At 32.2% G+C, this 19,919-nt stretch overlaps 1 protein-coding gene across 5 annotated transcripts in view; it reads right to left on the bottom strand.

Moving 5' to 3' along the window:
• The window catches only part of LOC143258694 (putative nuclear hormone receptor HR38), a 71,998-nt gene that overhangs the window by 24,589 nt on the left and 27,490 nt on the right, over positions 1-19,919 (bottom strand). For 3 of the 5 annotated variants that reach the window (XM_076518117.1, XM_076518114.1, XM_076518113.1), the window contains exon 2: positions 4,422-4,609. In XM_076518117.1, coding sequence (XP_076374232.1) covers positions 4,422-4,445 — 24 coding nt within the window. In that variant the 5' untranslated portion in view covers positions 4,446-4,609. Of the gene's footprint in view, positions 1-4,421; positions 4,610-15,384; positions 15,531-19,919 lie in introns of all 5 variants that reach the window. The other 2 variants (XM_076518115.1, XM_076518116.1) reach the window with 1 other exon arrangement.

The raw sequence follows: 19,919 nt of genomic DNA, 5'->3' as shown, positions 1-19,919 counted from the left end.
AGACGATCACACAGTTTTTCATAAATTGTATATAACTATTATTCTAAGTTTTTAGATATTGCTGGTCTTAGCTTAGTGGATAAAATATGGATTGTTTGTTTGTTTGTTTTGAATTTCGCGCAAAGTTACTAAAATATTTATTTTGGAGCCGTAGGTGCGATATAAAAGCAACCGACATTTTACTCTTTACCGTCAAATAAGAGTGGTCTAATAGTTGGCGGTAAATGCTGTTGTCTAGGAATCTCACTTCTATATAATTAGTCGAAAATTAGTTAGATGGTTAACACTGATAGCTTTGTGTACCTTTGTACAAAGAAACAGTTCCAAGTCTTTAACTTAATGATCTGTCTCAAGTGTTCCTAAATAAAAAAAGTAAAATTTGCAATGTTATAAAGTAATTTTAATGTAGTATGAGTTAAGAGTTAATAACTGCAAGGGAAACAAATTTTGTAAAGAAAAACTATTTTTTTTTACATTTATAAAAACAAATTATCCAACAACATACAAAATATGGATAACAAGCAGCATATGAATATGAAAAACATTGATACATTGATTTTGTTTGCGAGGAGAAGTTCACAGAAAACTAAAGTAAATGAAATTCGTTATATTATAGATAATTATAAACAAACTCTGTTAGGAAGCACATATGAAAAGTTTTAGAGAGTAACTAGAATACAATCATTTTTTTAATCAAGAAATTTACTTTATTATTGTCATCACCAAACATGGCGTTTACGTTTCATTCAAGTGCTTATCTTTTGTTTGACGTCGTTTCTAAACTTCGAATTAAAACTCGACTAATGAAATTATGTTAAGATACATGATAAGAATTTGCTTTTCATAAGTTTTCTAAAAATATGAATACTGACCTAAATAAAAAACGAATAAGTAGTAATACACTAAGAATTCAAATAAGCAACAAAAACAGATGCATCGCGAATATCAGAACTTTTATTGCATTCGAAATTTGATTATTATCTATGTTGTTGGTTCTATATAAAGTTTAAATGTCTATTAAAAGAGCTTGATTCTTCCGCTTTGTTGACTTCTTTTTTCTTTGTCAACAACACTAGTGAATTTATATGCTGATTTTTATTCTTTGTTCTTTCGTTCGGCAGGTTGGATGCGATAAACAAGTTCATCTATCAAACAATCCAAAAAACAGAACCAAAAGAAAACATCAAAACACTAAACAACACGAAGCCTATAAAACAAAATCTGACATCATCAGAAGGAAAGGTTTAAAATCTTTTAAAAAAGGACAAATACACTGTCATCCACAGGGCCGATAAAGGTAAAAGGACATAATCAACCTAGCAAATTTTCAGCTCAATAAGTCTCAAACCACAGCCCTGAATAAAGGTCTTAGTTATGCAGTAACTCCTCCCACCTTCCTAGTGTTACAAATAAAAACCAAAATATAAGACCCTGCAGGAAAGTAATAATAGAATCAAATCACAAAATCGAGCAACAGCAACTTATCCCAAGTCAAAGATCACGAGAAGAATCCACGTCTTATCGAAAGACAAGGAATGCTCACTGGACATATTCAACATTACAAAAAAGCAGAACAATTTAATGGCCAAACTAAAAAATAGGCCCTTTAAAAATTTCTAAGATGAACATAATGAAAAACTTGGAAAATATCGAACAATAAGAAATCTATAAAACAAAATTTGACATCAGTAGAAAGAAAGCCTTAAAATACTTAAGAAACAACAAATATATTATTATCAAAAGCGCTCATAAAGGTAACTCTATCATGATTGTATCAATCAAACAGTATGAATCCTTAACGATAAATATAATGAATGATACGTTTAAACCTATTCAGTCAAACACTGACCTTAATTCATCATGCAACAACAAATTGAACAAATTACTTATGATATTATTAAACGAAAACTATTACTTTTAAACTTTACAAGAACACCAAAATTCTCGGTTATATCTTCTTATACCTCCCTAAACTACAACCTTAATGATGTTTTGGAACCTTATGTGTAAAAAATAAGTACCCACCTAAAAATACTTCACACCTCTTATAATATTTACAAAATTTGAACAGTAACGTCATCATGTCTGCCGCTGATATCGTAAACCAATTCCTTCGAACGCCTTGTCTCATATGGGGCAATACAATTTACTGCAGAAATTACTTCACAAGACCCAAAAAAGGGATTCAGCAAAAAATGGGAACACCTAATCGAGCCATTACAACCAGTCACATTTATTGGCTTTCATTACTGATATACGTACTTCCTTTACCATCATGGAATTGCCATCGGAAATCCACTATCAGATATTCTGGTTACTCTTCTGTTACATCGCCTAGAACAGCATGCCATACTCGCTTCATTATATAAACCTGCATTTTGACATAGGTATGCAGATGGTGTTTGTTATAGCTTTACTTGTCAAGATGAACAAATAAATTTCGTTCAACACATAAACAACCTACATAAAGTTCACAGTTGAAAATTAAAATAACTACATTATAAATGTTTCAAACGTTAACGTTACACGAACCACAAAGGATTCACCACTAAAATTTATTAGAGAAACTAAAGAGAAAATTTCGGAAACTGGTTTTCTAATCATGTAATTCACCAGAAGCTAAGTACTCCAAAATACCTCTCATATTTAGCATACACTATATGCACTCCAAAAAATACCAATGAAGAAGTTGCACACTTATTGCTTTCTTTAAAAACAATTCCCTACTACAGTGGTTAGATAAATTACTAATGAATTACAAAAACACAGATCAGACACGTTTAATAAATAAGCAAAGAGAAAAAATATAATCCACAAAACAAAGGATATCTAATTACTTTAAATATTCCATATATTGAAAATATTAGCATCCTCCTATTAGAAACTTGGAAAAGACTTGTATATATATAACCTTAACATAACGACTATATTAATTTTGATCTCTACAATGAAGATTAAACACTTGTTACGAAAATTATAAAACGAATCCACACCATCAGGAAACGTAAACAAAATAAAGAGTAACAATTACCCAGTATTTTGCACATGGGACACAGGATGCAACCTGTGTATCAGGTTACAATAATACCAACATATAAAAAAAATAAACAGTTTTTCTGACAGAACGTCACAGTAGTAAAACATGAGCCTGATACTAACAGAAGAAATCTCAGGGAAACTTTGTTAATAAAATCAAACGATCCCACAATCCCAAGCACATCTCCTTGATCGTTATTTCTCCAGACATTCATAATCTTATGGAAATATTTCACATAAAATTTTCAACTTTTTATATTTATACATAATTTGTTTTTTGTTTTTTCTGTTCAGCGACGACCCGGCATGGCCTAGCGCGTTAAGGCGTGCGCTTCGTAATCTGAGGGTCACGGGTTCGCGCCCGAGTCGCGCCAAATATGCTCGCCCTCCCAGCCGTGGGGGCGTTATAATGTGACGATCAATCCCACTATTCGTTGGTAAAAGAGTAGCCCAAGAGTTGGCGGTGGGTGGTGATGACTAGCTGCCTTCCCTCTAGTCTTACACTGCTAAATTAGGGACGGCTAGCACAGATAGCCCTCGAGTAGCTTTGTGCGAAATTCCCAAACAAACAAAGTGTTCAGCGACAAATACGTAATCTGTCAATTTATCGAGAAATCTTTTGAGGTTTGTTTTTTCTGTAATTGAGTTAATATTAAATATAACTTTTTATAAAATTTGTTGCATTCAGAGAATTTTGCCTTGGCGTATATCAAGATTTGAAGCAGTTTGGTCCTTTATTTTTATCTCAACCGTATAAAGTTGTTTAAAGAAGGGTAATATGCATATAACTGTTCATAATTTTAAACTGATGAACTAAAGGGAATGCAGCTAGTCAACAGCATTCATTATCATTTCTTGGATCACAGTAGCCTGAATGAATAGCGAGATATGACCGTTTCTATTATAACACATCTAGGATACGCTTTGATATAATGGTGCGCGAACCACGAACAATGGTTTCAAAGTTTTGAGGTCGATAACAACTAGGTCTGTTGTTAATAGGAAAGCTTCGGGACTATCATTAAAATTAAATTCAAAGATGTTTTAAGTATTAGGTAGTCTTGTCTGGAAGTTAAAAAGTTTAATAAAATTCAGCGGAGAAAATGTTATTCTTTTCCAAATAATTCAGACTCTGAAGAATAAATATTTTACATGTTTCACTCGAATGATGCAATCATCCACCTGCAAAGTCTAGTCAAGAGTCAATAACCTCTAGATCATAACGTTTATTTTATTATTTCAGTATTTGGAGATATGTATGACTTGGTTAGATTATGTTAGTAATGAACTGATTTGAATTTGTCTGTCTGTTATCAACAACCCACCTTTTGATTATGTTACTTATCGTACATGAATAAACTGTGTGAATTTTATGAATTATTTACCTGAGACTGTTGAAGCAAAAGCATTGTAGATTGTTCTGATGGTCCTACTGTTTCTCTGGTGGTAAGAATGCTTGTACTGGACGAAGAACTTTCTGTACATTGAGCAGTTACCACAGCTGTCTCACTTTGTGAAGTCGTAGTTGCAGTCGAAACTGTTCTATCTGCTTTTGTAGTTGTAACAGCCGGAACTAAAAAAGATGAATATTGGATTTCTAAATATCACTATTTTTTTAAGTTTTACATCACGAAATGTTTGCAAAAACTAGAATATACTATTGATTTTCTTTAAATGATATTACAAACAGCTTTGAGATAACTTAAGCTATCATTACATTAGGCATAGTCTTTGTTTCCTGTCCATTTGTTTCAGACATTTGCACAAAGCTGTACAAAGACTATTTACCCTAGTTCTCCATAATTTTAAGCTTATAGACTAAAGGAGAGGCTATTAGTTAACAGCACCAACCACCAATTCTTGGGATACTATAATCGAATAATAGAATTTTACTGTCACTCTTATAACGCACCAACGTCTCCAAAGTGATAATTTGTTTTGGTTTTCAAACATTCGCAAAACTACTAAAGGATTATTTACGTTAGTTGAGCCGAAGGAGTAGAGGTTATGAAGCTAGTAAACAGCGCCCACCGTCAACTCTTGGGATAATCTTGACTATTTGAATAGTGGAATTTGACCATTTCATTTATAACTCACCAATTTCCCCAAAACGCATAGCCTGATTTTTATAGCAGCAGGACGCGAACATTGGATACGCAGATTCACAGTCTGGCACACTAAACACTGGGCCACACTCGGCCCAATATTTCTTTAATAAAACAAATATAAACTTTTGTTTGTCTGGCATTATTTAACGAGCTTTGAACGTTTTGCTATCTATGCTGTACTCACTTCGAACGTGGAAACCCAGATTTTAGCGTTATATGATCTAAGACGTATCAGTGACCCACTGAAGCTTCCTCAGAAGAAATGAAATATTTTGAAAGCAATACAAAATGGTGCAAAGTTTTACTAATTTCCTTGGACCTTCTTTATAAAATAGTTTCATTCCCACATTATTAACGTTTAGTTTGGTCAGTTTTAAATAATTTATTCAAGAAACTAGTATATTTTTACTGAATAATAATTTTATAGCTTTTATTTTATATTAATGTGTGCTTATATAAAAAATAAAAGTTTGAAAAAGTCCTTGATTGGACAAAAAGTGTAAAACACTTAAAATATCTTGAAAGATGCCAGTGTTATATACATACTTTACTAAACAGATTAAACGCAGAATAATCTATTACGACCTAGATTCGTTAGTGGCAAGTTTACAGACTTATAATGTTAATATCCGATATTCAATTCCTCATGGAAGATAGACTACAGATAGTTTATTATGTAGCTTTGTTTTAAAGCGAACAAACAAGAGAAAAACAGAAAAAACATTAGATAGGTTTTTAGTTTCAATATATTCATTGTTGCTTCTTTAACTGAAGATAAGCACAAAGCTACACAATGGGCTTTCAGGTTTTTAGTTTCAATAAGTTTAATTCACATTACTAGTTGTTCAGCCGAGGTGTCCTCATGTCACATTAACAAGCATTCAGCTTTCTATGCAATTAAAACACATTATATTTTATCCAGTTTCAATGCAGTTAAAGCGCATTACCTTTCATCCAGTTTAGTTCATTTACCAGATACACAGCTTCAATGTAATAATAACATGTTACCATTACCAGGTATCTAGCTTTAGTTTAGCGCGGTTAAAACACATTACCAGGTACGCAGCTTCAACGCGTTAAAGCACATACCAGATATATAGTTTTATTGTTTTCAAAGCAGGTATTCATTTTCAGTACATTTAAAATACGTTGTAATGTCTTCAATTTCATCACATTTAAAATACAATACTTGGTAATCAGTTTCAATGCATTTAATGTACATTACTCAGGTTTTAAGCTTAAACACATTTATCGCACGCTCGTGTATTCTGATTCAATATATCTAAAGCAAATTACCGTTGGTGTTCCACACATTTAAAGTACATTACGAGGTTTACGTCATATGTAGTTTCAATCATGCATAGGAACCTGAATCAGAGTAGCAAATAAAAATGAAAGAAAAGGAAACAAAAAGGAATTTCACTAGCGTTTCAGACATAACTTCAGTTTTAATGAAGAGATAGAAATTAATTAAGTAACTAAGCTACTATGGACTAAAACCTAATTTATCGAACATGTGAAAAAAATTTAGAAAATAATAAAAGCCATTATACGGTTAGGATAACATCCACCATTATCGATTTATCAGAGAAGAATTATCATTTATTTAAGATAATAACAACTGAACTTTAAATAATTTTAAGGTTTCTGAAAACAGAACATGAAAAATTGATAAATTACATTTGTGTTATACAACTTATGATTGCTTTAGAACCGCTAGTCAGCTGTTTATCTCCTCAGAGATACTTAAAGCGCAACACTTCAGCGAGCTTTTACGTACTCGCTGCCTAAGCGCAATCACTTACGTGACTTAAAACGTTTAGTTGAAGAAAGTTTGGTTTAGATAAGCCTAAATCAATCTGTTAGATTTAACAAAGGCCTTTAAATTCTGCAATGAAACTTTGTTAATTTATAATTTTCTTTATTTGTTCATATATTTTAAACTCTGTTATGTATTAATACATGGTAATTTGGGACTTTCATAAGCCATAATGATACAATATTGCAAATGACGGGTTGCTCACGAGTTCTCTGATACAAGAACTAGTTGAATAGGTTTCCTATATGCTGAAGACAGGTTATCAGGTTTACTATGTAGTGTGTCTCAGGGCCATGACAATTTTGTAATGGTCACAGACTACTGTAATGATATATGTAGTGGCCCAAGTTACTATCTGGAACTTAATTATCCAGAACACTATGATCCAGTAAGTAGTGGTCATGAACTTTGGATATCAACTGTGTTACAAGACCACCATGATTCAATATGTATTAATCTAAGATTACGATAACTCAACGTGTTCAGACCCAAAACTTTACTAATTTCATTTGTGATTGTCCAAGACAACCAAGATTCAAAACATATCATTCCAATCTTACTAGAGACAAATATTTAGTAATACAGGACTGTTACTTATAATTAAAAAATATGCCTATTATTCTATATAATGATTCAGGATTAATATGATGTGATTTAAATGACCCAAGCATACACGATTTCAGTATGAAATGGTGAGGGCCATCATAACCTTAGAAGCAGTGACCCAGGCATATACATTATCAAGTATTTAGTGGTGAGAGTTATCGTGATCCTACACGGAATGATCCAGGGCTAACCTCATCAAGAATGCAGAAGTGAGAGCTAACTTGATCTTATGTGCAGTGATTCAGGACTATCCTTAACATGTACATGGTAGTAAGGGTTATAATAATCCTGAAGGCAGTGATCCATGGATATCCCTATCATGTATGTTGTAGTGAAGGTTATCATGGCCCTATATGCAGTAATCTAGGACTATCTTCATCAGATACGTAGGGGTAAGAGCTACCATGAATCCATATGCAATTATTCTACACTATCCCAATCACGTGCAATGTGATTAATGTTATGTGACCCCCTATGCAGTGACTTAAACTACAAACGTAGTTTACTGAAGATATAGTAATATATGACTTCTATAATTCGATATGCTGTGATCTAGGATACTTGCAATGTAGGACCGGCATGATCCAATAAAAAAAAATAGTCCATAGCGTTCACAGTGCAGTAGACAGTAGCTGAAGATACCGTGAACCAGTATGTAATCGAATATGTAGAAGTCCAGGTTTATTCATCATGTAATAGTGTAGAAGTATCATTATTTAATGTGAGAGTTGATCAAAGAATATTCTAATCCGATATGTAACAGCTCAACATATAAAGTTATCCAGATCTGTCTTCGCCTAATGTATAATAGTTCAGGGCTATCATAATCTGTTACGTAGCTGTCTGAAATAAATCTAATTCAATATGGTATGGCCCTGGACTATCATTCTCTAAGAAATAATACACTAATGTGATCTTATAGACAGTAATCCAAATTAGTTTTCATAAAATACGTAAATACATGACTTTCACGATCCAGGGATTCAGTATATTATGATACATGAATATAAAGTTCCAATATATAGTAGGATAAAAGGAATAGGATATTACCGGTATAACCTTAATTAAGTTACCATACTCTTATTTCGTGGTTCAGGAGTACTATTTTCTAATTTATAAGATAATTATAGCCAACATGTAGTCCAAGTATATTATATTGTAAAAGATAAAGGTCCAGGAATATTACTATACAAGTATTTGTTGCTCTAGGTCTGAACTATCCCACATGTAGCGGCCCAGAAGTGCAAATTAATAAAACTGTTTGGCTACCTTACAACTGGAAACACCCATTTTGTTTAGATACTCCTTTCCTTGCGCACCCTCATCAACGTGTAATGTAATATAATAAATTGCGCTAGTTTTCATATCGGGAATACTGTAGTATAATATAATAACCATGAAAGAATTTCATCTGTTGTCATCCCTTACAGATATGCATAAATATTAGATTTTGATAAACACTAGACAAAATATATCTATAACATTTCTAAAGCCATACGGTAAAAACGTATATTCTAATTAGATTAAATACATGTAGAATGATACCTTAAAAATAATAGAAAATTTTCTATGTACTTTAAAAATGTTTATTTCCATATTTTTCAACATATCATATTTTACATTGATATACGTGTGTGTGCATATATATATATATAATTAAAGACTATCGTTGCATTCTAGGCAGTGGTTCAGAGCTACCACAATATCATATAAATAAAAATTCTAGCAAATTCATTGTGGATTAAGTTTAAATAATATCCAATTGTATTTTACCTTAAACCTTACGTAAAACATGAATATCCGTCTGTCTCGTGAAGTCAACACTTTAAATGACGTGAAGTTTACGCATTCACTGAAGATCTAAGTTTTACCCTGTAGTAATTATCAAACTTCTACCTCGACGAATTATTTTATTCAACATGTTTTACTATTTCATTGTTTTTTAGTGTCATAAACCCTCTGGCATACAGATTATAGATTTCAAATTAAAATTTTTGATCAAAACATAACACAGGAATTGAATATAAAACGTGATATTCCAAGAAGTTCGTCTAAGTTCTTTAGAAATGTGTAATGAAATTCACTAGACTCTTCAAAAAACATTAATTTTAGCGTGTATATACTAACACAAAAGTAATATGATGTGATAGTATATGATGATGTCATTCAGGATCTAATTTATACAAACGTCATATCTAACTACGTTGTCTATTTAACCAAGGTCTTCACACATCCTTGCTACATTACTTTACTCTAGCTTTTGTCACCAAGTGTCTTTCTCTTAGATTTAATTGATTAATTTGATTAGTATGTGAATATTTAAGAAAAATCACTTTTTCTTAAGTAAGAAAGAGAACAAGACAATTGAACACGTCACGTTCTCACTATGTGTTTTTTCGTACCATCCTGCATTTCATGTGAAAATCTCCAAATAAAAAATATCACAGAATATACGACAGACTTTGATCACGATCAACACTGAAAGACGATATTAAATGTTAAGTTTCATTCTAAATATACAACTAATGCAATATATACCTCATTTGCTACAAGCAACAACATAACTTATTTTATTAAAAACAACAACAAAATTAAACAAAATTGACCAAATTGTTCATTGTTTCTAAAATATCTTATACACATAAGTTAGCAAGTTTTATTTGAAAAATATCATTTATTTAAATAAAAATAAGAAAGGCAGAACAACACAGTGTTTAATGCCAATAACATCCTTCATATACATAAATAATCAAGATTTAATAAAAATCGTTTTGCTTTAATTCAACAAGTATCACCTGAACAGTCAGTTACAAACTGAGCATGCTCGATCACGAAACAAAGACTTTACGTATTTAATATATTTATACGTTGTACTTGTACGTGTATTTTCTACTTTCTCGTACAGCGTGAGAGAAGGCGTTTACTGCAAGTTTTAAATGAATATGAAATTGTTTTTGATTAGGCCTAAATCATTTCAGAAGTCAATCTTATACTCATAACAAGTTATCCGCGTTATCCAGCAAAATAGCTTTGTAACGCAAATTCTTTCAACCACTTTCTATGAAGCAGTTATCAGTATATATGAGATAGAAATTACACTCTTACCCAATTCCATCTTATCTGGCAACACTTTTATCAAAGCGATTTCTCATTTAAATAAACTGATATTTGGAATACAGTTTTATTACAGTAGTTAAAAGTTTAGCACAGTAAGGAGAAGAAAAAAAACCAAAAGAGAGTTAATGTGTTAAATAGTCCAAAACACTACTACTACTATTCAAAAATTTTACTTAAGTGTTAAAAGTAAATTAGTAAAAGTATTTTCGCCTCTAATGAAACTGACTCCGACATGTTTACCTCTTTTGTACAGTTTTACAGAGGGCGCTATCGTTAATGCTCCACTTACTGATTTTACGAAGTTGAAGGGTATCATATGATATCAATTATTTTCGAAATTTATTAATGCAAAAACAGATTTGAAAATAACAAAATTTTGCACGTTTGTAATAATTATTATTCTATTAGTATTTTATTTTTACGCATCTTTCGAAACATCAATATTAATCTCGTAATTACTTTAAGCAAAATTTAGTCATTTCCAAGCAAATCTATGAATTTTTAACTATTCCTTCATTAGGCCACATGAAGAAAACACTAAAACCTCTTACAGTTAGCAATTCTGCAAACCCCATCTATGGGTGGGCGAACGGTAAGTTTACCGAAGTACAAAGGCTCTGCACAACCAGGTGGTTAAGGCACTAGACTCGTAATCCTAGGGTCGCAGGTTCGAATCCCTGTCATACCAAAATATGCTCGCTCTTTTAGCAGTCGGGGCGTTATAATATGACGGTCAATCCTACTATTCGTTGGTAAAAAAGTAGCCCAAGAGCTGGCGGTGGGTGGTGATGACCAGTTGCCTTCCCTCTAGTCTTACACTGCTAAATTAGGGACGGCTAGTGCAGATAGCCCTCGTGTAACTTTGCGCGAAATTCAAAACAAACCAAACCAAAATTCGCAGTGAAGAAATAGCGCAGATATAAGCCCTATCTGAAGCTATGTGCTAAAAAACAACAATCTACACAACTGTCAAAATTATTACAGATAGTATATTATCAAAGTGTTGTAGTTGGAGGTTTAAGTACAGTCTTTAAAATAACTATCGTGTGTTAACAATGTAATCTCAAAAACGATGTGGCTCACGTCCCTTGTAAGTACAGAATGTATTCATGTAGACTGTAGAGTAACGTAAGTATTAACCTTATTATAATTAGCTGTAATGAAGAGATTATAGCAACGACTCACTCAACTTTTCCTGGAATATGAAAAAAATGAGTTAGTTTCAGTATAATTTTATAAAAGTAAGACTTGTTTGGTTTGTTACTGTTGCTTGAATAATAAAGCAAAGCGTTTCCTAGAAAAAGAGCTATTGGTTAATTACAGTGAAATTTCTTTAAATGATGGATTTTAATAGCCTAACTTCTACTGTTTCCTAGAATTATAACAGTTTGTTAATTACAGTGAAATATTTTTAAATGCTAGACTTTAATAGTATAGTTTCTTCTGTTTCTTAGAAAAAACAACAGTTTGTTAATTACAGTCAAATATCTTTCAATGATGGACGTTAATAGCATAGCTTCTGCCGTTTCTTAGAAAAACAACAGTTTGTTAATTACAGTGAAATTTCTTTAAATGCTGGATTTTAATAACCTAACTTCTACTGTTTCCTAGAATTATAAATGTTTGTTAATTACAGTGAAATTTCTTTAAATGCTGGACTTTAATAGCACAGCTTCTGCTGTTTCTTTCTCACAGGTAGAAGCAAAAACGTTGTCGACATTTTTCGTTTTACTTAATGAACTGGATCTCTAAACATACAGAAAGTTCATGCAATGGCTACGGTATCTTAAAAGGTGAAAAACTACCTAAAAAGAATCTGTATAGCGTTGATTGGTAGTTGGTGTAGCCTCCAGAAATAAAATCATCCAGTGAGTATGGTATGTATCTGAGTTATTCACTATTATAGTCAAGTATTGTATATATCTGGGTTACTCATTATTGTACTCAAGTATTGTATATATTTGGGTTATTCATTATTGTACTCAAGTATTGTATGTATCTGGGTTATTCACTATTATACTTATAAATACAGATATTTCAACAATTTAAGTTTTTCACCTTGTGTTGTATCTTGAAAACTATCAACAGTTATTCTTCTAAAACAAGAATATTTTTTTGTGATACTTCGACTGTCCTCGTAGTAGAATGGTTCATAATTTATGTATTTGACCAATCTAGATAACTCAGATGAAATAACGTCTATTGCATAATCTTTTTGATAAAGTAACTTCCATTAAGTAAAGTGACTCGTTATTCATATACTGACCCAATCTAAAGAATGGAGCTAAGACCAAGACATAGTTCGGTATGGGTGCACTAAATCAACCCAGGTAGATTGACTGTTCCTTGGGTAAAAATGTCTAGAATTTCTGTACTAATCAATCCAGGTAATTGAGATGCGTTTTTTATATACATCTCGTGGTAAATCGGTTGTTCTTTAGAAGGAATGATCTAGCATTTGAATATCGACCTAATACTTAATTATGTCGAAGTCAAACCGATATGGTGTCTGAGAATAAATAAATTGCTCTTATTGTAGAATGTTTTCAGTTCCCGTGGTCTGATGTAATATAGTACATCTGGCCAAGATGATTAAATGTTTGCTTCGTCGTCTGTATGTACTTACGATACTAGTATACATGTACGTTCTTACGAGATAAGATCGAGTTGGTTGGACAGTCCTCATGATGGAATGGCGCAGTATTTTGTTCTGACTAAAAAAGGAGAAATTGAATAGAGATCAAAATGAGCTTACATTTCTATGTCTTAAGTTAGAATTGTCCAATATTTATCTACTGATTCAGCAAGCTGGCATCAAGTAAACAGTCGTTGTCTGTTAATAGATCAACCGTTCGTTTGATGAAATGGTTAAGTAATTGTAAATTGGCCTAAAACCTTAATCAAAATAGCCAATCTATCTGTACAATCTTGTGGCAAACTAACTTTTCTTCTAGTACATTAGTGCAATATTTATTTTTTGATTCCATACAGGCACTTGAAACTAGAGCATGTTCACTGGACACTATTGATTTAATAGAGATAACGTCGGTGAGGTTAAGAATTTCAGAGCAGAAGCTATAAGACTTGATCCTGTCCACACACTGTATCCAATCAACTTCAGCCAGACTTTAAGGCATAAGGAGTATTCATAATCAAGTGAAAAGGTACAAAAGAAGGATACGAAAGATGTAAAGGAAGATTAATGAAGTGCGATAAAAAGAGATGAAAAATCGATAAAGTTATAAAACATGTGACGAGCGTATAAAAATGAATAAATAAACATTAAAGGCTGGAGCTCAAAGAATAGAAAGAAACAATGACTATTGAATAGTAGACAACGAGAGTGGAAAGAGAAAAGTTACAGCACACTTTGAGGTATGGTGGAAAAATAGTACGATAAATGGAGATCCTAATAAAAATCATAATAAGTAGCAATGATGTGTAAAAGAACGATTTCTTGAAAAAATTACATTAATTTTTTTTTTAAATCTCATTCAGTAGTACTCATAAACATGGATAATATTTTCAAAACAGACCTGGAATCAAGGTATAATATATAGATTTAAATTAAAGCAAAGGAGGCCGAAAAAGTAGTGCGATTATAGAATATGAAAGTTTAAAGAAGTAGGGATAGAGAAATATGCCTTCTAAAAGAGGAAAAAATAGAATACTTGAGAAGCAATTACATATATAGCAGTAAACAAGATATATTAAAGTGATATCAATTGACAAAGATATAGAAACAAAACCAGTTTACAAGGAGCCAAAATAAACAATTAAAGAAGCCGAAAATATAAATAAATTAAGGAATTAAGTGCCCTAAAGTTAGTTAAATATAAATTTAGATGTTATAAAGAATACCAAGCAAAATAATAATAACTACCACTTTGTACCCCAGTGGTATGTCTGGGGACTTACAACGCTAAAAACTGGGTTTCGATACCCGTAATTGGCGGAGCACAGGTAGCCTTTCGTGCTTAATTCACAAACAACGACTACCGCTTAATAACAACTATAGGAAGGTCCCACAATATTAAACATCGAACTTTTATTTGGCTAAAATCTGAAATAATTAAAAACATAAACAGTTACAGGTAAATGTTTGGTACTGGTGAGACGTTGTGTGAAACTGATGCTTGTTTGAATTATTCAGATTTTCCAACACAATTTTTTCAGTTCTTAATGCATCGAACGTGGTCACTCACAGTGAGTGTTGATTTCTAAGTAATAAGAAGCTATGAGAAAATATAAAAATAGAGAGTAGCTTTAGGGTTCCTTCTTAAAATTCGAATTAAGGTAGAGAAAATAAAAATATATGGGACATAAAGAACAAAATCAAAACCCTGATCATAAATATTAAGAGAGTACACGAAATATTATTGGAAAAAGTAAATAGTACAGGAAGTTAAGATAAATAAGGGAAAAATGGGACAAGGGGAACATATGCTAGACGAAGAAAACAAAGGATAGTACATGGTAGACAAAACACAGTGAAATAAAATATAAGTTGAAAGTTTGATAGGAGAAATAAAAATGGAACAGAGGAAAATGTATGATAAAATGAAATACAAATTAAAAGAAGGATACAATGGATCAAACAAGGAGGATATGGAACGTGTGTGATAAAGTGTAAGAAATCAATAGAATAAGTAAGAAATGTAAAATAAAAAAGGAATAGGTAAAGTTTGTTTTACCCACCTTTCCTACTCATTCTGTCAAACGTGGCATATAATTTTCTGGGCGAGTGAGACGAGAAAACTATCAGACTGTATGATTACGACATCGCAGCCTTGATTTGATCAGCAGGTAGAGTTTCTTAACGTTGTATCCCAGTTTTGTTAAACCTGTGTAGGATATTATTTGCTTCACTTAAAACTGGGGTCTTTTACCGTTTATCTATTAGCATAGAGACTGATACTTCCAGTAAAAGATGTATTCATTTATTAACTCTTGAATATAAGCATGACATATAATACAAGAAGATGGTACTTGTTCGGGTATTAATTACACTCTATTAATGAAATAATTTTCAATTAGCCCTCAAAATAGAATGGTCTCGCAGAACAACCAAAATGTCTGCCATTAAATAACAGAAGTGATAAGCACGAATGAAACATAAACAGAACTACCCTTTTTTTTTTTAGATTTTTATTTGTTTATCTTTAATTCTATTTATAGTGAGTTAATATTTTGAAAATACATTTTGTACATAGGCATCGTGTTTCTTAGTGTGTTGTCTTACATTATTAATCATGACAATATGTAATAGTACTTGTTTGGATTTTGAAAGCAGCTGCAATCAACAAGATCAAAATTATGCTGTTGCTTTTGTATATATATATATATATATACATATACAGACAATACTAAAGCTGCTATTAAATGGTATTGCCAGTTGAGCATCAGAATCGTAAAACAAAAAACCAAAAAGGAGTAAAGTTTTGTATTGGTGTTCCACATTTCCATATTTTCTAAGTTTCAGAGACACTTCAAAACTTTATAGTGTTCCACTAGCTATTAAAATTACTAAAGTTATATAGTACGATCTATTTCCTGTTGACAACATCTAGGCTCTAAAATATACTCATATTTAACAAAATAAGTTTTGTTTAACGGTATTTTTCAAAATCTCTTACAGGATATGAATATCAACAATATTATTAAATCGTACTCATAAAGCTTTATGTCAAAACTGTACAGTTAGTGTTGCGGGTATAACGTGAATGTATCGATGTTTCACGGCTAGTATTGTAAACATCACTCAGGAACGAACAACTTTTTACAGCTAGTATTGTAAACATCACTCAGGAACGAACAAGTTTTTACAGCTAGTATTGTGAACATCACTCAGGAATGAACAAGTTTTTACAGCTAGTATTGTAAACATCACTCAGGGATGAACAAGTTTTACAGCTACTATTGTAAACATCACTCAGGAACGAACAAGTTTTACAGCTGGTGTTGTAAATATCACTTAGGGATGAATAAGTTTTTACAGCTAGTATTGTGAACATCACTCAGGAACGAACAAGTTTTTACAGCTAGTATTGTAAACATCACTCAGGAACGAACAAGTTTTACAGCTGGTGTTGTAAATATCACTTAGGGATGAATAAGTTTTTTAGCTAGTATTGTAAACACTGGAACGGAGATATTACGGCTGTACATGAACTACACTTACTACATAACTAACATATACTTATTAAAAGATGTCAAGATTTTGCAGTTAATGTTTGTTGACTAGGAGGTTTCATTGTTTTACAGTCAGTATTGGAAAGAATTCTTCGAAAAATGTCAAGGTTTTACAGAGAATATTATAATTATGTATCAAAATTAAGATAGGTTATAGTCACTTTCGTAGCTAAATACTAACTAAATGTCACGGTTGCATAGCGAATACTGAGTTTATATGTCAAATAGTGTCAACGTATTTATGAAGTTTCATGGATAAATACCAACGAAAAGTCAAGATTGGTAAACGAATATTGTACGTATTTGTATAAAGTTATGTATAAGGTATTACAACTACCGTTGTGCACAAAACGTATCGAGATTTTTAGGCAGTGTCTTCATATTTACTCAAACGTGTAGAGATTATTTTTTTGCTTCTGTGAATAAATACCAAATGGATATTGAACGTATATGGCAAAAGGTACCAAACTTTACAGCCAATTTTCTATAAGCAGTCGTGTTAATTTTCTCCGTAAATGCAGTTTTGTAAGTAGTTTTGTGTATATTTACCAAAAAACTGCCAAAGATGTAACAAACACTATATGTATCTATCAAACGTATTTTGGGTTCAAAGGAACAAACAGTCGCAAAACGTTAGTTAAAATAAAAGTTCTATTTTAATTATATGAAGTATAAAGGTTATTTTTATAACTTTATTATCAAAATGTGTAAATCTCTACAGTGTGCACTACAAAGTTTGAAAGACAGTAATTACTGACACATAAACTAAAATGAGAAAGACTGACACGATCAGATTTAGTAATTACGTAAATTTTCACAGCTGGATTACGTATATGGAGCCCGGCATGGAAAGGTGGGATTAAGGCATTTGACTCGTAATCTGAGGGTTGCGGATTCGAATCCCCATCGCACCAAACATGCTCGTCCTTTCAGTCATGAGGGCGTTATAATGTTACGATCAATCCCACTATGGATAAAAGAGTAGCCCAAGAGTTGGCGGTGGGTGGTGATGATTAGCTGCCTTCCCTCTAGTCTTACACTGCTAAATTACGGACGGCTTGCGCAGATAGCACTCGTGGTGTAGCTTTGCGCGAAATTCAGAAAAAAACAAACAATACATATATGGAAAATATCTCAAGCCTGACAATGAAATAATATCATCATGTTAACCATTATTCTTTTCTTCTGAGCATGTACAACTATCTTGAAAATTCATATATCAGAAAGTAGCATTTGAAATGTCAACGGTATTAATTTCATACTGTTGAATAGGGACTTTACTGATTCGTGAGAGTATCTTATTTAAACAGCCAAACATACTGACTTCACCAGTTAGTTGGCATTTTCAGCTAAGCATTACGTGATCATTCTTTGTTATAAATTGATTTACGACACAAAATCCTAAATATATTATCAAAACGAATGTTAAAAGCAAGTGAGGGTTTGAAATCCCAAGAGAATATAAAATGTCACCCATATTCCTAATCTTCGGCGAAATATAACTGTAGTCTGTCTAAATAACTCATGTTGAACGAAAGCTACAGAAAAACTAGAATATTAAAAATATAAAGTCTATTTTATTCGTATAATCTCGTCAAGTAGAATTACTCTAAAGATTTCTGTCAATTGCAAAGCTGATTCTTGTCATCATCCTGACCAACAGTTAATTAATGCAAATGAAAATCACTAGATAGCGTATCAACATTACTCATTTATAAAATGTCACGAAATTAATAGGTCCTATTCGTTATTTGCTATTAATTTGTTTTTCAGATTATGAATAATTAGGTGGAACTTTTCAAAGTGTGCTAAAAAATCATCACATTATAAGTTAAACTATTGCAAAGCTCATTATAATGCATTAAAAATTCATAGTGCATTACATAAATTAAGTTCGCAGTGTATTTCGAGAATACTATGAATCTACTTAATTCCTCAGCATTTTGTTTATCAGGAAAAAATAAAATCTATTTATAGGATTCCTCTTATTATTAATTAATATATACAATAATATATACACGTGCGTTTCGCTTTAGTTGATAATTCAGCGAAAAACATTCATAAGTTATTTCTTAACTTTAGAAACCAAATCAGTGATTTGAAAAAAAAATCGTAAAAAACTAACATTTATTTTAATTTGCAAAAACCTGTGACAGATCTAAGGCAATACCGTCTTGTGTCGCTAAACTACCAGATATATAGATCTATCACAGATTTTTGCAAACTAAAATAAATGTTAGTTTTTTACGATTTTTTTTCAAATCACTGATCTGCTTTAAGTGAGGGGAGTGACATTTACCAGAAACACCAAAAACACTGAACCTGTTATGTTTGTTTTCTTTTTCATTTCATACGTATGAAACCATTAGTCAGACGACTTGTTTAATATTTTGCTCACAACCATATTTTTATGGTAAAGCCTTATATATTTCTTAGATTTTATAAAGGTGGGATTTTTTGTACCAACTTTTTTTCGTAACTTTTATATTTATACCTGATTATAAATGCAAAAGCTATAGATTTGTAAGGGAGATAACATAATTTGTAGTTGGTGTATGGAGGCCCGGCATGGCCTAGCGCGTTAAGGCGTGCGCTTCGTAATCTGAGGGTCGCGGGTTCGCGCCCGAGTCGCGCCAAACATGCTCGCCCTCCCAGCCGTGGGGGCGTTATAATGTGACGGTCAATCCCACTATTCGTTGGTAAAAGAGTAGCCCAAGAGTTGGCGGTGGGTGGTGATGACTAGCTGCCTTCCCTCTAGTCTTACACTGCAAAATTAGGGACGGCTAGCACAGATAGCCCTCGAGTAGCTTTGTGCGAAATTCCAAAAACAAAACAAGTTGGTGTATGGTCACCTAGGATCCTTATTGGACATCGCAATCTCAGCACTTCGTGGTGGAAAGATTTAAACAGAGCATTGTTAGCCGTCTCGAATAGAAACACATGTTTGTAATTTTCCTTATCACTGAATCGATAATGGTATGAAATTCATCTATGACGTCAATATTTCAACATGTACTGCGCTTGTGAATGGACCAAATACG

This window comes from Tachypleus tridentatus, chromosome 8 (assembly GCF_004210375.1).
Source record: "Tachypleus tridentatus isolate NWPU-2018 chromosome 8, ASM421037v1, whole genome shotgun sequence".
Lineage (NCBI taxonomy): Eukaryota > Metazoa > Arthropoda > Merostomata > Xiphosura > Limulidae > Tachypleus > Tachypleus tridentatus.
This window is presented reverse-complemented; position numbering and strand designations above follow the sequence as displayed.